Source organism: Cariama cristata, unplaced genomic scaffold, assembly GCF_000690535.1.
Source record: "Cariama cristata isolate BGI_N322 unplaced genomic scaffold, ASM69053v1 Scaffold27897, whole genome shotgun sequence".
Lineage (NCBI taxonomy): Eukaryota > Metazoa > Chordata > Aves > Cariamiformes > Cariamidae > Cariama > Cariama cristata.
Window position 1 is genome coordinate 1 of NW_009625338.1, and position 15,180 is coordinate 15,180.

The window sequence follows — 15,180 nt, forward strand, 5'->3', positions numbered from 1 at the left end:
CTGCCCCGCCGCCGGGCTTGGCCTCCGGGCCCTCGCCTCCTTTTGTTGGGTGGCTGGGGGCCATGTGGTGGTCTGGGTGTTAGGTGGGCGGTGGTCTGCTGCGGGGCTGTGGTCCTGGGGGACCGGGCGTGTGCCACAGTGGCCAACGGTCACTTCTCCCGTGGTTTGTACTCCTGAAATCATGTGCTGTTTTTTGTAGTTCCTACAGGATCCTGATGAAGAAATTGCCAAAATGGAGATGACTAGAAAAAAGCAGTATGAAAACCAGGTAACTGATTTACTTTAGGTCATACTCATGTAATCTTACTTAACCCTATTATTATTTTGCGGTACTTTGTTATTATTACCAATATGGTAAAACAGATATACAGCTACTATGTGCTGTATAGCAATGAGCGAGGGGGACTATCATCCCTGGTTGATGAAGCGTGTAAAACACTTCAGTTCATACAGGTTGCTCTGGAGCCTTTGCAAGAGCTTAGGCCTATGTTGGTCTAAAACATTATGTTAGTACTTCAGTATATTCAGCTGTCCTGGGACTGCAAGGGTGCACCTTGGAAAAACCTTAATATGCATTTAGGCCTACATGGAGGGATTCTGCATTGACTTCTCTAGAGAGTTGCTAGAGTACAGTCGTGTGCTTACGTGCTGTACCTTGCAGACCAAAGCATGAGATACTCAAGCATACAAACAGAATCATCTTTTGAGGTAGTTCTTCTTGCAGTCATGTCCCTACTTGTGTATCACCTGGGAGAGAGAGAAAAGATCCCTCTTTCCTTCCACCATCAACTCCATTCCCATTGACAAAAGTCATTATCAGACTGACAGAAAGCAAGGGGTTCCTGAGTAGAACTTTGAAGCTTATACTAGATGCTAATGGAGTAGTAAAACAGGCTTTGTTTCTCTGCCGAGCAAAGGGATAATGTCTATAAAGTCACTTATCTGTGGAAATCAGGGCTGCAGTGGAGGTTGGTAGTGACCATTGCTAGTTTTCTTAGTAAGATATTTAGAATGATCTGAGTTACGAAGCCAAAATTAGCTTTAGTAGTATCTTCTAGCTCCCTTAGTGTCCTTTCTATATTCTTCAAAACTGAGATGCTCTTGGTATCTGTATTGGATGCTATTTGGTATACAGTATTGAAACCATGATGCTTTTGTACATTGAGATGCCCACTCTAAATAAAACAAAGTAGCCTGTTTTCTGAAATAGGTTTATTCCTCTCCTTTTTTTTTTCTGCAGGCACACACGTGCTTGCTCAATCACTGCCACTAGGACTTCAGCCTGTTAATGCACATGCAGGGTGATACTTAAGCTGCAGAAGTCATGATCATGCAGTACAGACCAACTCATTTGGTACGCAAGGCTATGCATAATGTGGCACATCTAACCAGAAGTGGCAGCTGGAAGTTCTAAGACTATAGTGTTACCATAACAGATGGGCATCATTGTTTGGAATGGCCTCTGCTTGTTGCAACTGCGTATACTAGTTATCAGTCAACATATTAAGCAGGGCTCAAATGGTGAGCATTTAATGAGGGGATCTCTCCTTCCCTTCTGTCTTTCTTTTGTGCAGTATATTAAACTAATTTCTCACTTCTGACAAGGAAGAGCTGCCTGTCCTTCACCACAGCTTTCTCCTTCACCAAAAGATGCATTCTGTTTGAGCTGAGCAAGGGCTTCTTGTGCATGTTTATTGCATAATAATAAGGTAGTTTTAAAAAAAACCCTCATCAGGGACCCAATTTTCTCTTCTTCCAGAAAGACAGTGGAAAGAAACTTGAAATACGTTTTGTGTACATTGACCTTCAACTTTGAAACTAGAGACTTCCAATTTTGTGTTCCTGGCCTGGTAGCTGTTCAGTGTTACTTCAGGAATGATAGGTAAAATAAAATTTAGATGATTTAGGAAGTAGGCATCCAAAATATTTGCTTGGGAATTTTTCAAGTTAAGCCTAGAATACTGGTGGGATTTGGCCCTTTGATGCTGTAAACCATAAATAAAATGGGTACCTGTGTATCTGTTTGTACATAAAGAAGGTTTTTTGTTGTGACAAAGTAGCCAGATTGTTACAGATCTGGTTAAAAAAGCTAACATTTGGCTGCACAGCAGCAGCTCTTCAGTCTATGGTGTGACACAAGCTATTCTCTGATATAAATTGCCATGGGCCACTAATGAGAATATGTTTACGGTTCCAGCAGCAGTATAGCAGGCTTGTATGATAGCCAGTGAGATAGTTATTCTGTTGAGGCACAACAATTCTAAAATGCAAGTAGCTATAAATCCACTGCAGCCTATACCACATGACTTCTACATTAAATAAATTGTTTACTGACACTAGTTTATACACAAGGCAAAAAATCATAGTCACATCCCACTTTATGGCATCTTCATAGTCAATTCATTAGTTTGCTTCTGTTGAACATAAGGCCTGAGTTCTTAATTAGGATGCCGTTACCCTTTATGTGATGAAAGGGTGGCTATATCATCAGGTTTGTGACAGCAGAATATTGCATAAATTCTGTGTTTGATTTTAGAGGACTGGCACTGCTGTAATTCTGCTGGCAATTCTCATATTAATTCTGGCTGCTTTCTGTGGATGGATATACTTCCAAGGCTCCGTGTAAAACAAAATTCATCTAACTAGATTAGAGTCATCCGGGCAATTGTCATACAAATTACATGGCCACCTCCACCTAGAGTGGAGAATTGAATCTAGAAGTTATTAGTCAGCTTCATCTAAAGATATTGTTTGCAGGTGAAAAGAACATGGAGTAAACTCTCAGGAAATAGTTTTGATCAATTTCTCACTAGACAGAATCTGGTCTTACTGTTAAAATGTTCTACCTAACTGGTTTGAAAAATACCCTCCAAGAAGTTTCTTAAACTAGTCTAGGTTATCTTTGGAAGATCTAATTTAAAAAACAAACCCCCCAAAACCAGATTACAAGTCTTCAGATAAACATAAAGAATGAAAACTATATCCAGTTTGCTTGCCTTGGCCCTAATCTGGGGCAAGACAATATTCAGACTCTTTTGAAAATTAAAAGTAGTAGAAGCTCCTATGCTATTCAAGAAGAATTGGAACATCTTAATAATGTGAGTTTCTCTTCTCTTTCGTATTTATTAATTCTGGAATCCCTTTCTGCTGGCAAAGAAAAACCCTATGCTTCAAACTAATGCATTCTGTGAGTGAAAAATGGCTAGAATTACAGATCTTACTATTTCTGATGGGCAAACTAAGGCTGCAGTCTAGTAGCTGATATTGATGTCTCTCTGTTACGAGCTGCTGCTTTTCAGGGTGAGGCAAAAAGGCCTGTTCCCCTCCTGTTCCTCTGCCTTTGGTTTCCATGCTGAAAATGCTCTGACCTTGCTGTTTGAATGCAGTTCTGGGCCACCTTCTTCCTTTGCTTTCCTGCTGCCCTACTTGCCCTGGATCTGTGGAAGCTTGTTCTGGTGGCTCCCAACTCATGTCAAGATGCACGAGTGTCTCAGCAGCAGCTCGTATTCTTAGGTGTGGATGTTTCACTGAAGGCTCTGCCTGGCCTGTAACAACCCCAATGGTCACTGCCTGCTGCATTTTGTGTCTGGCCTTTCTGCCTGAAGGATGTCCAAAAGATGCGTTTAAATGAACATTTGATATATCAGTGAATGATGACATGCTGCAGAAAACTGAGGTGTGGGAACGTTTGAGCTTTTAAAACAAAAACCTCAACTCCTGGGTTTTCTTTCTTTGGAGCTGTATGGGCTTGACTGCTCTGATGGACTTCTTCAGTCACCTTCTGCCCTTCTTGGTGCTTCTTCTAACGAGCCTTCTCACGTCCTCAGTTCAATTTCTCCAATCTGTATCTAGTTCTCAGGTCTGAGATACAGATCTGTATCTCTGATCAATTGTTCCTGTTCCTGTATCTGGAATATTACTGTGGGTGTCACCAAGCTTCCTGGCTGGGCTCCATGTAGATTTGAAGAGGCAGTTTTCCCCATTGATTTTTTTTGACTTACATCCTACTTCAGCTCCTCTTTGCCTCAGAAGTAAGCCCAGGACTGTAGGATTTCCTCCGTTAGGCTGCACAGATTTTCTGTAACATCTGTCTCTTTTTGGCAGCTCCCTGCTTTCAGGTTGGCTCTGTGCAAGCCCAAAGGAAGCTCTTCATGGTTTCCTCATACCCTCCCCACCTTAAACTGTTTCTTTATTCAGTGGTGCCTCCTATTTCCTTACAGTTAGTGTGATGTAATACAGTTTCTTGATATTGTTTCTTAGTTTTAGTTGAATATCTTGGTAAATATGCTTTAAAGACTCAAGAGTCTGATTAATGTGCTCATTCCCTCAACCAAAATCCATGCCAGAGCTATGGTGTTCCCTCACCTACGATAATTCAGATTCCTGTCTCCCTGATAGCTGCTTTTTTTTTTTTTGAGGGCTTTGTGCATTTTTTTTCCTTCTTGTCTCTAGCTAATCTATACGCTTTTTCTGTTTCTTGGATCTTTCCCCCAGTTGTCTTGGTGAGCAATGTTATGTAGTCAAAAACTTTGTTCTCACTTCTTCTGAAAACACCTAAGACTCTTGGCCCTTGTTTTATATTTCCTTATAGAAGATTGAGGATGGTGAAATCTCTTAAATCAATTGTCATTGTTGCTGCGATGTAATATGCGAGGTACCTACTTTGACTGAGAACTCTGTGGAGCAGATCCCTTGTCCTTTAGAAGCTGCCGGTATAGTAGGCACCTTTAAATAGATATTTATAATCTGCTTTTCTGTGGGTTTGCTGATTAACTGATAAGACAGCACTTCTCCAAAGGCTGTTGGCAGCTGGGCTTGCCATGCAGTTTGGAGGACAAAGTGTGACTAAAGTCTAGTTTTGAGGGAGGACAAAAGTTAACTTAAAGCAATGCTGATGTTTCTTTTATTCAATGATGTTCACTTTTATTCAAACTTTCAGTTTGTAAAGAATCTGTAATTTTTAATATAAATACACTGTTCCCTCTTTTTGCCTTCCCTCACCCAAATTAGATCGCAGCATGGCTGGGTATGTAGCTATGCTAGATTTGCATGTAGAACTCCAAGAAGAAAAACTACCCATCTGTATGTCAGTAACTCAAAGTACAAAGTAGTCTTAGCTGTGAGAGAACTGTGAAATGTGGTTTTTGTTTCATCAAGTCAGTGGTTTCTGTTTCTGATGCTGGTGCTAGGAGGTGGCCATTTTGCTGGAAAGTGATGTCATTTGTAGCAAGGGCAGGGCAAAAATCAGGTGTGGAAGGTTCTTTGCAAGAAGTGAAACTTCATGTACAGCATTTTACTGATTTTTATTTTTTTAAAAAATTTGTTTTCTTAAAGCACATTAGGAATCGTGTTAGGGACTTACGTCCTTTTTAGTGGTTTAGAACAGATCAGTTTGCAGCAAGATGGCTGACTTCACTGTTGGGCAGAAATGCCAAATTTTACTTTGCTTAGACATGATGACATGGGGCTGGCTTTGTATTCTACCGCAAAGTAAAACAAGTAGTATTTTTCTGGGGAACTGTGTGAAGCGTACACCAAGATCCTGTTTAACAGAGTTAGACAGGAGAAAAGTAAACCTAAACCTAAATTCTGGTCCAAATAAAAGTAAAAGGATATGATAGGTGAAGTGTCAGATGTCTGATTTTATTTTTGCAGACCTTGGCAAAATTCTGTATATGAAATGGTCAACTTTATACTATAGTGGCAATTGCTTAACATGTACTTGCTTTATTCTGAAAACAATTGGATCATAAGTGCTTTGTTTTTTCATCTTGGCACTGCCAGATGAATGAGTAAGAAAAATTCTATGAACTACTATTTTGCTGTGTTCATTGTCAAAGTTGCTTTGCATGGAACCATGACTCTGGGCATTCCATCTACATATTCCTTACCAGAAATCCTGACCTTGTATTTAGTTTTTAAAGTTCCATCAGCTTATTCTTTACCTGAAGGCAAGCATATTTTTGGTAAAAACAAAACGTAACATGACTATTGGAGACTCTGACTTGGATATTCTTCCATGAAACAGTTGTGGTCCCTTAAAAGGAGAACAGGCTAAACGTTCTTCAGCTTTAGTTGCAAACTTTCTCTACTGTGAGAATAAGCAACACTCCTCTACTCAGCACTGGTGAGGCCACACTTGGAGTACTGTGCCCAGTTCTAGGCTCTCCAGTGCAAGAGAGACTTGAACATACTGGAAAGAGTCCAGCAAAGGTCCACAAAGATGATTAAGAGACCAGATTATCTCTCCTATAAGGAAAGGCTGAGGGAGCTGGGACTGTTTAGCCTTGTACAAAGAAGGCCTGGGGAGATTGTATCAGTTGTATATAAATACCTGAAGGGAGGATGTAAAGAAGATGAAGCCAGGCCCTTTTCAGTGATGCGCAGTGATGGGACAAGAGGCTATAGACAGAAACTGAAGCACAGGAGGTTCACTCTGAACATCAGGAAACGCTTTTTTTAGTGTGAGGGTGACCAAGCACTGGCACATGTTGCCAGTGAGGTTGTGGAGCCTCCATCCTTAGACATACTCAAAAAAACCATCTGGACGTGGTCCTGGGCCACTGGCAATGGGTGGCCCTGCTTGAGCAGGGGGGTTGGACAAAATGACCTACAGAGGTCCCTTCCCATCTCAACGATTCTGTGATTCTGTGCAGTCTAAAGGGGTAATCATAGTTTTTGTCATAGTTTCTTCCCAATGTCTTGTCTTCTATTTACAGCTAAAATGATTATTTAAAAAGGCACAGTGTAAAATCTTATATCTCATTTAACAGCCATCCTGGCATAATGTTCACAAAAATGCCCATATGCTGATTCCTACTCCGGATAAAGATGATGATCCAGTTGGTGTTGATTACTCTCACTTTATACATCTAAGCGTTGTTCCAAGTAGAGCTTCTCCATTACCAGTGCTAGGGTAAGTGTGCCATTTTGCTGCTACTTGTCTGCCTTTCTTTTGTCTTATGATTTGAGACTAAACATATTGATCTGTCTTAGCTGGGCAAACAGAGATGACGTATGGAAAAACATGATAAACAAGGAAGGGATGTATGTGAGGGATAAACTTTATATGCAAAGACACCCTCTCCTGCAACCTAAAATGAGAACAATCCTTCTAGACTGGCTAATGGAGGTAAGCTTTTCCGTGTTTGAGTATTTCAAGTGTGCTTTTGTTGAAGTGTACTGATAACTGTCACAAGTACACTTCATAATCTTTGCATAACCCATTTGGCACTAGACACTTCATCTTAGTTTGTCAATGAATGGCACTAAACTTAAAAAAAGAATATATAATGGATTGAGTTGATGGTGTACAAACTGGCAGTATATTCTTGTTAATCATTTAGACTGATAGTGGATAATAATCAATTTGTCCCTAAAGCTCCATAACGTAAGCTTTTTAAGATCACACTGCAGATAAAAGCTGTGCAGATGATTATTAAAGTCACTGTAAGAAGGAAGGTGTGGCATAGAGATCAGATGCATCTCGCAACCTCTTTATCTGTTATTGGCATGTAGAATGTACTACAACTCTATGTGCATCTTTTTTGCTGTTTGGATGACTTGGTGGCATAGTCCCTGTTCTTAATTCTAAAGTATTTGTGAGAATTCTCTCTTTTGAGCTGTTGAAATGATGCATCTTTGCAAAAATGAGGAACTGGTCTTCTGACATTGTTAGAACATATACTTGCATTTCCTAAAAGGGTTTTCACTCTGATCCCTTTTTTGGGGGGAGTTACTATAGTGGCAGTCATCTTGTGTCAAAGGAAACTGTTTAACTCACGCTCTTGGTTAACATGTTACTTCACAATAGCAGTGAAGAAGAAAGCCAATATGAATTTTATGTCTTTTTTTGAATACATCTGTAGCATCTGGTTTTGACTCTAAGACTGTTCTCAACCTTTGTAACCTCTGATGTCTCTCCAGGTTTGTGAAGTCTACAAGCTTCATAGAGAAACTTTTTATTTAGCACAAGATTTCTTTGATCGGTTTATGGCAACACAACAGAATGTTGTAAAAACACTATTGCAGCTTATTGGTATCTCTTCTTTATTCATAGCAGCAAAGCTTGAGGTAAGTATCTCCAGCTTTACTTAACCATAAAAATGTGAATGGTCAGACAGCTCGCTTATTGTAGACTAGACACATTTTGGCAGGCTTTATGGAGTTTGTGGCTATGGCTTTTCAGCTGGGAGACAGAAAATTTTCTTCTCAAAATTCCTCCTATTTTTTTTTTTAGAAGTGGCTAAAATTAAGACTAGCTAACATCACAGTATATCTCTTTAATTTTACAAGGATAATCTTTTCAGCGTTAGAATAAATATAAAGTTGTTAATTGTGGTTCCTACATGAGTTTTTTGACTGGCTGCTGTATACAGAGACCACTTGTTGCAATTCTGTTGTCAGTGGAGTACCTACTGGATGATAGTCTGAGCTATTCTTTATTTACTAGAACAAATTGAACTCTTAAAATACATAATGCTTTTTAAGTTCTCACTCTTTGTCTTTTAAGAGGGCTATTATTCTTCAATGTGCTCTTTTCAAGAAAGGGATAAAAGGCCTTTTCTTTTGGATGTGTGAAAAAAAAAAAATCTTGATGTCAATTATGATACCGTCTCAGTGGTGCTGTAGTCAAACATAATGCATGTTGTACTGATCCATCAAAAGAGAAAGGTGAAGGCTATGAGCACGAAGGTTGAACAAGAAATCTGTGTATATTAAGGGCAAAGGAGAGCACCATGAGTTAGGTCGGGGGAGTTCGTTCTTTTTTCCCCCCTCTGGTTTAAAATGCTGAAGTAGTGGTGGGTGGTTCTTTTTTTTTTCTTTCTTTTCTTTAAGCCCATGAAACTAGTTACAACCTATTCCACAAATTAAATACTTAATCTCCTATCTTTCAGGAGATTTATCCACCAAAGTTGCACCAGTTTGCGTATGTTACAGATGGAGCTTGTACAGAAGATGAAATCCTCAGTATGGAATTGATCATTATGAAGGTAATATTTCAAAGTGGAATTAGTGCTACTTTAGTTTTTAAAAACATATAGCATAATCAGACTAAAAGCAGACAGCCTCAGTTAATCTTATGTGCTGTTAAGAGTCACAATTTCTCTTTTCTATTTAGAAAACAGTGTTCTCTAGGTAACAAGTGATTGAAAGCATCCATCAGTATGTGCATATTAATAAAATGAATTGTTCCACCACCCTGTCACCAGGAAGAGGTACAGGAGAGGATTAGATTTGCATGTTTCAAAGATGCCTTGATGAACTGGAATTACAGCTTCTGATCTGGATTAAATAAAGTTGAATGGTTTAAATTAGGAACTCTTTATTAATACTGAAGTCTTGTGCATGTCTATTCTTTCAGGCTCTTAATTGGAACTTAAATCCACTAACAGTTGTATCATGGCTAAACATTTACATGCAAGTTGCGTATTTAAACGAGCTTTATGAGGTATTGCTGCCACAATATCCACAGCAAATATTTGTACAAATAGCAGAGGTAAGACTGGTTTCTTCCTTCAAATGCTATTTCACCTGGAAAAAAAAAAAAGGTGTTCTTGTGATAGACTTACTAGACATTTGTTGTCTTGTAGCTCTTGGATCTCTGTGTGCTGGATATTGGCTGCTTGGAATATACATATGGAGTACTTGCAGCTTCTGCTTTGTATCACTTCTCCTCATCTGAGCTGATGCAGAAAGTTTCAGGTATTGGCATTTATAGACTAAGTCTCATGTGTTTACCAATGTTAAGTCTTCATTCAGGCAGATAAGCATATGTCTTGTCTTCCAGGTTATGAATGGTGTGAAATAGAGGAATGTGTAAAATGGATGGTTCCATTTGCAATGGCTATAAGGGAAGTAGGAAGCTCCAAACTCAAACACTTTAGAGGTATAGCTCCTGAAGACTTGCACAATATACAGACGCACATAAACAGCTTGGATTTGCTGGTATGTATATGCATAATGAAGACAAATTCTGTCTGTAAAATCTCCTAAGTCTTGTTTCTTCTTTGGTTAGGACGTACAGTAAACTTAGGTGAAGCATTATCAGATTGAGACTGAGGGTATTCAGATGATAAAAGGCATAAGATTGTACTTCAGTTCCAAAATTGAGAGACTTGTCTTGGGACTGACTTGTTCAGTATTTAGTTTAAAAAGGTGATTGTGACTTAAGCCTCTCATCTGAAACGGCAAATAGTTACCCTAGAAATTGGAAGCATATTTCTACCCTTTGGGATACTTCAAATACTGTACGTTAGACCTTTCTCTATAGGAAATACAGGTAATAAACCTTGTCTGAAAAAGAGAAAATAAAGACCGATCACTTGAGATCTCACTTGAGACTGATCTTGTGGGACTGCTATGTGATGGTGGTGGTTGACAAGAAGTTGAGCAAGAGTGGGTTTTAGCATGAGAAACTTGCAGAAGATCAAAATGTTGTCCAACAAATTGTAGTTAATCTAAACTATCGGGTTTTTTTCTATTTAGATTATTTAATTGTCGTAGAAGTTAAAGTTCTTCCTGGTCAGTTGCTTCTGAATTTTGCATTCTTAAAGATACAACTACCATAATGCTGATGATCAGATTCCAAAAGTTAATACTGATCTCTTGGAGTTTGTATTCACTATTGTGTACTGCATGATTTATCAGTTACTGTTAGGGGGTTAGATACAGAGATGCATTTCCAGGTTAGCAATCTATCAAGTTATAAAACACTGAGTTATATTGATCTGTTGCATAGATATACCAAAGTAAATTTTTTTTTCCTCTGCTTTTCCCGTGCTTTCAGGACAAAGCTCAAGCAAAACAAGCCATATTGGCTGAGCAAAATAGGACTTCACCTTTCCCCACTGGTGTCCTTACACCACCACAAAGTAGTAAGAAACAGTCTTCTGGACTGAAGCCAATATGACTTTAGAAACTGACAGACAATTTTGCTGAAGTGCCTGTTCTGCTGGTTCTAACTCCTGCTCCATTATGGAAATGCTGCCAGTGAAGTTCATAAGCTTTTATGGAATCTGAAAAGGAAACCTTACTTTTTTTGTGACAGAAGAATTTTTCTATTTGAAATATTTTTATTGAACATTAAAATATTTTTAAAGAAATGGATCAAGTACACCAGCCACTTAAAAGAACACCGAAGAGTGCTCCAAATGCTGCTATGGAGGGTGATGCTTGATGTGACCAACTGTTAAGAAAAAGGGATTGAAGTTTAGATTAGTTACTGTGCCTGTTTGTCCTTTGGATAATCTACAGTCATACGTCCCCTGTTGACAAACAAGCAAAAAGTGCTGTGGAAGACAACGTTTCAAAGCCTCTTTTTCAAATGGTTGGCTTACAACTTGATGCCTTTTTAAAAACTCTTTATTGTAAATGCTGCTATGTCTTTATGTATCCATTTTTAATAAAAATGCTGTCTAAGACAGCTGGGTTTATGTATATTCCTATTTCTCGTTTAATCATGGTCAGCTAAGGTTTTTCAGACTGTGACCACTAGTAGTGTGGGAGTTGGGGATGAATAATGCAGTAACTAACGCTTTATTTATTTACCACTAGTGGCTTATCAATTAGAACTGCCTTTCTGGATACTAAGATAAAATTGTCATGTTGGGCTACTTGGATTTCCCTTAGCCAGATGCAGGTGGCTAGGGAGGGGATAATAAACATGACAAATATATGGGGAATCCATTCACAACACACTTGCTAATGATGAGTGTATCAGGAAATTCTTGAATCAGATTGTCTGGATTGTTACGCTTAATAGCAAGAAGTGATCAGTAGGAAAAGCCTACCTTTTCTTAAAACATAATAATTTAAACATTGGTATTTTGATGTAGTCTTTGGCAACTAATAATCTTCTGTAAAAAATTGAATTCTGGAATGGTGTGTGCCTTTTTGCAGGAAGAGTTGTCCTTCTTGAGCTCTGCAAGGTCTGAGAATTTGAGAAGTCATAATAAGACATTTTCTGGAAAAAAGGGGAGTAGAGAAATAAATGTTAAAAATGGTTGCTTGTTTTTCTAACGATGTTCACTTTGAAGGACTGTTTGACAACACTGAAAACTTTTGTGAGACTACCAGGATTCATCATGTCTTCCTGTAGATAAATGCTACAACACTTGTATCTCAGGAAGCTCCTACTCTGCTGTTGGTTAATTTTTCTAAACATTAGTTCCCAGCAAGGGTGCTCTTTATTATTTTTTTAAGTTATTATCCCTTTTACTCTTCCCTGACCCAGTATTCTGATAAATGTTAAAGCTTTAATGTAATAAAAATGCCTACGGTAACTAATGGTAAGCAAATTATTTGGTGCTGCTGGCTTTTTTTTTTCCTTGCAATGAATGGTTATAAGTTCTGTGCTAACAAAACAAGTGCGAATGTTAGCTGAACAAGTTTGCTGGTGCCAGTTCAGAGAGGTTTTAATTTCTCAGAGAACTACATATCATAGATAAAGGAATGTTATATTTGCCTACTATTGAAAAAGTTTGTAACATTGGAGGAATTGTCAGGACACATTTTGGTACTTTGTCCTTAAATTTAGAACATGGGGGGGGGGGGAAACAACAACCCTCCTGAAAGAGAGTGTCTAGGCTTTAATTCCTAAATCACCAGCCAAGCTTCAGTACTAGTCCTTTTGCTGTTTTTCAGTGCTTAGTATGTGTTTCTTAAAAAAAAAAAAAAATTAAAAAATTGTAACTGGCCTCTTATAAATGGGGATTACACTTTCTTTATGACTTAACTGTTCAAGAAATATTCTGTAATATCATTACAGATATGATGAACCCTTAACTTCCAGTTTAAGCTAAATATAACTATGGTTAATACCTATTCAAGAGCAAATGCAGGTGTTCCATGTGTTCTCTGGGCTGTATGGGAAACCTCTATCTGAGATAGAGAGATATATATAGCTATGAATGAAACTGTTCAGAGAACAGACCTCTTTCTAAGTTGGATCTCTGCTTCAGATGGTAATCCTGCTAATTTTATAACCTTTTGCCCCCCCCCCTCCTGAAAGGTCAGCCTGCTTTATTTCGATAGGAAGCAGTCTGTTCAGAGCGTGGAGAATCATGGCTTTGCAGCTTCCCAGGTAGGAATGCAATCACGGGCCAGCGATGTATTTTCCAGCAAGGGTGACAACCTTAAGAGCTATTTTCTTACTTTCTTATCTTTATTTCATGCTTTAAGAGTCTTTGTTTCTGGTTGTCTTGCAGCAGTGTGGGTACTTAGGTCTGTCTCTGCTGTCTTTCTAGGGTAGCTTGAAAAAATTATGTACTGGTCACCACAGGCTGAAAGCCATTTTAGGGAGGAATGGTGCAGCTAATTTTAAGGAAGATAGTTGTCCCTACAGGGGGGGGAACAAACAAGCCCTCCACACCCCCAAAACAAAAAAAAACGAAACCCCAAAAAGCCCAAACAGAAAAAGACCACAAAACAAAGCCAAGAGGGAGTTCCCTCCATATTTCTTTGCCTGAGGATCCTATTCTCCTAAATGCTGTCCAGTCCTGGGCCAACCTGGAGGCAGATTCCCAGCAGGCAGGGAGAAGCAAGTGGGCAGTTCTGCCTGGGTAGGTAAGAGCAAAAGGTTTAGTGTGTTTACAAGTGGGCTGAAGTTTGTGCAACAAAGATGAGCTAGTACCAAATGCTATGTTCCTGCAAGCTGTCTGTGACTCTCAGCGTGTTACCCTGAGAGGTGGGGAGGGGGCTCAGGGGGGATGCAGGAGGCTGCTGTTCCTGCTGCAGGACTGCAGCAGGGGGGTCGGTGGCACTGGGGAATCCTGAGAAGGCAATTTAGCTGTGCATTGCTGCACACTCCTCAACTGGAAACTGTCTCTCCTCTTAATAGCTACAGACCAGCATAAAGCATGCTGCAGAGTAAATTGGATTCTGCAGTAACCCAGGTGGTATACGATTATCTTCTTCCTCCTGAAAGGTTTGTTGTATCTATATATCAAAACCTCACCTTGGTCTGAAAGGTGGGGGCATCGGAGAAACTTTGAACACGAGAAGTGAGCCCAGTGCTAGTTTCATATTACTGCTACTATAGAATTGAAAGTTGGTGGTAGCTGTGACTGTACTGAAGGAAATAACCACGAATGAGTGAGCTGAGGCTGCAGTTGTGAGCTAGCGTTGGGGAGGAGCGCTGGTGAGCAGAAAGGATGAAGATGCAGAGGTCCATGCTGTGCATCTGCCAGATGCTAAGCTGTTGAAAATGCTGTAGTTGCCCAACAGTAGTTCACAGAAATAGTTCTGCATAGCTTGTCTCCCACAAAGCAGTAGGATGGTCAGCCTGTGGCTATCTATCAGTTTCTAGGTCTCAGCTCAGCATGTCCTCTTGGTTCTCAGGAACTACAACATGAGGGGTTTTATTACATCCCTGCTTGCACGAGGCGGACGTAAGTATCCGGCATACGTTCAGTGGAGTGCTTGCACAAATATTCAGCCAGGCATCCCGTGGGAGCTGCAGGCCCCACAAGCTCTCATGGCCTGGCTCAAATTTCTCTCAGTTCCTGCGTGCTGTTTCCTTCACGTACAGCACAGCAGGCTTGTCTCACAGCAGTAGCAGTAGCAACCTCTTCCTTTGACTAGGCTGTGAAGTCTTGGTGGAAGAGTACGAGGCTTACTGCAGCATCACCTCTTGGGAGGAGGCTGCAGGGCACCTGGAACTTGAGCTTAGGCATTGCTAAAGGCTGCAACTGGCTTTCCTCCAGACTTTAATGGGAGTAACACCCAGCCAGGGCACCGCAAGGTTAGGTAAAATAGGGAGCCAGCGCACAGTGCAACAGGGGAACTGGCAAGTGCGCAAGCTGACACTGGATGGACCTGCTTTATGTCGTTTGTTGGCATAAATCTTCTCCTGTTTTGGGAACATGCTTCCTCTAGGTATTTAACAACATGCATTTAAAGCATCAGATTACTCATACCCTCATCTTCCAAACCTTCCTCACCTACAACCCTCTCCTCTCAAAAAACAGGAGATGCTAACATATACTGTGAAATAACACAGGTTAACTCAGTCTTTGTCTAGCCTTGAATATGTTGGGTATTAAGCACAGCTCCTCCTTGCTGGCAAGGCTGAAGTCAGCTTGAACTGGTGTCATGGCTTAGCCCCAGCCAAAGACCAAGCATCACACAGCCGTTCACTCACTCCTCCCTCCTCCCAATGGGATGGGGAGGAGAATTGGA

At 40.0% G+C, this 15,180-nt stretch overlaps 1 protein-coding gene across 1 annotated transcript; it reads left to right on the plus strand.

The window, feature by feature from the left end:
- Positions 1-205: 205 nt before the first annotated feature.
- On the plus strand, positions 206-11,353 carry CCNE1 (cyclin E1). Its single transcript, XM_009703582.1, has 9 exons — positions 206-268; positions 6,774-6,916; positions 6,997-7,132; positions 7,927-8,073; positions 8,898-8,993; positions 9,365-9,499; positions 9,594-9,705; positions 9,791-9,948; positions 10,790-11,353. Exons 1-9 carry the CDS (start codon positions 233-235, stop codon positions 10,910-10,912), a joined length of 1,086 nt encoding a protein of 361 aa, XP_009701884.1. The 5' UTR covers positions 206-232; the 3' UTR covers positions 10,913-11,353.
- Positions 11,354-15,180: the final 3,827 nt, after the last annotated feature.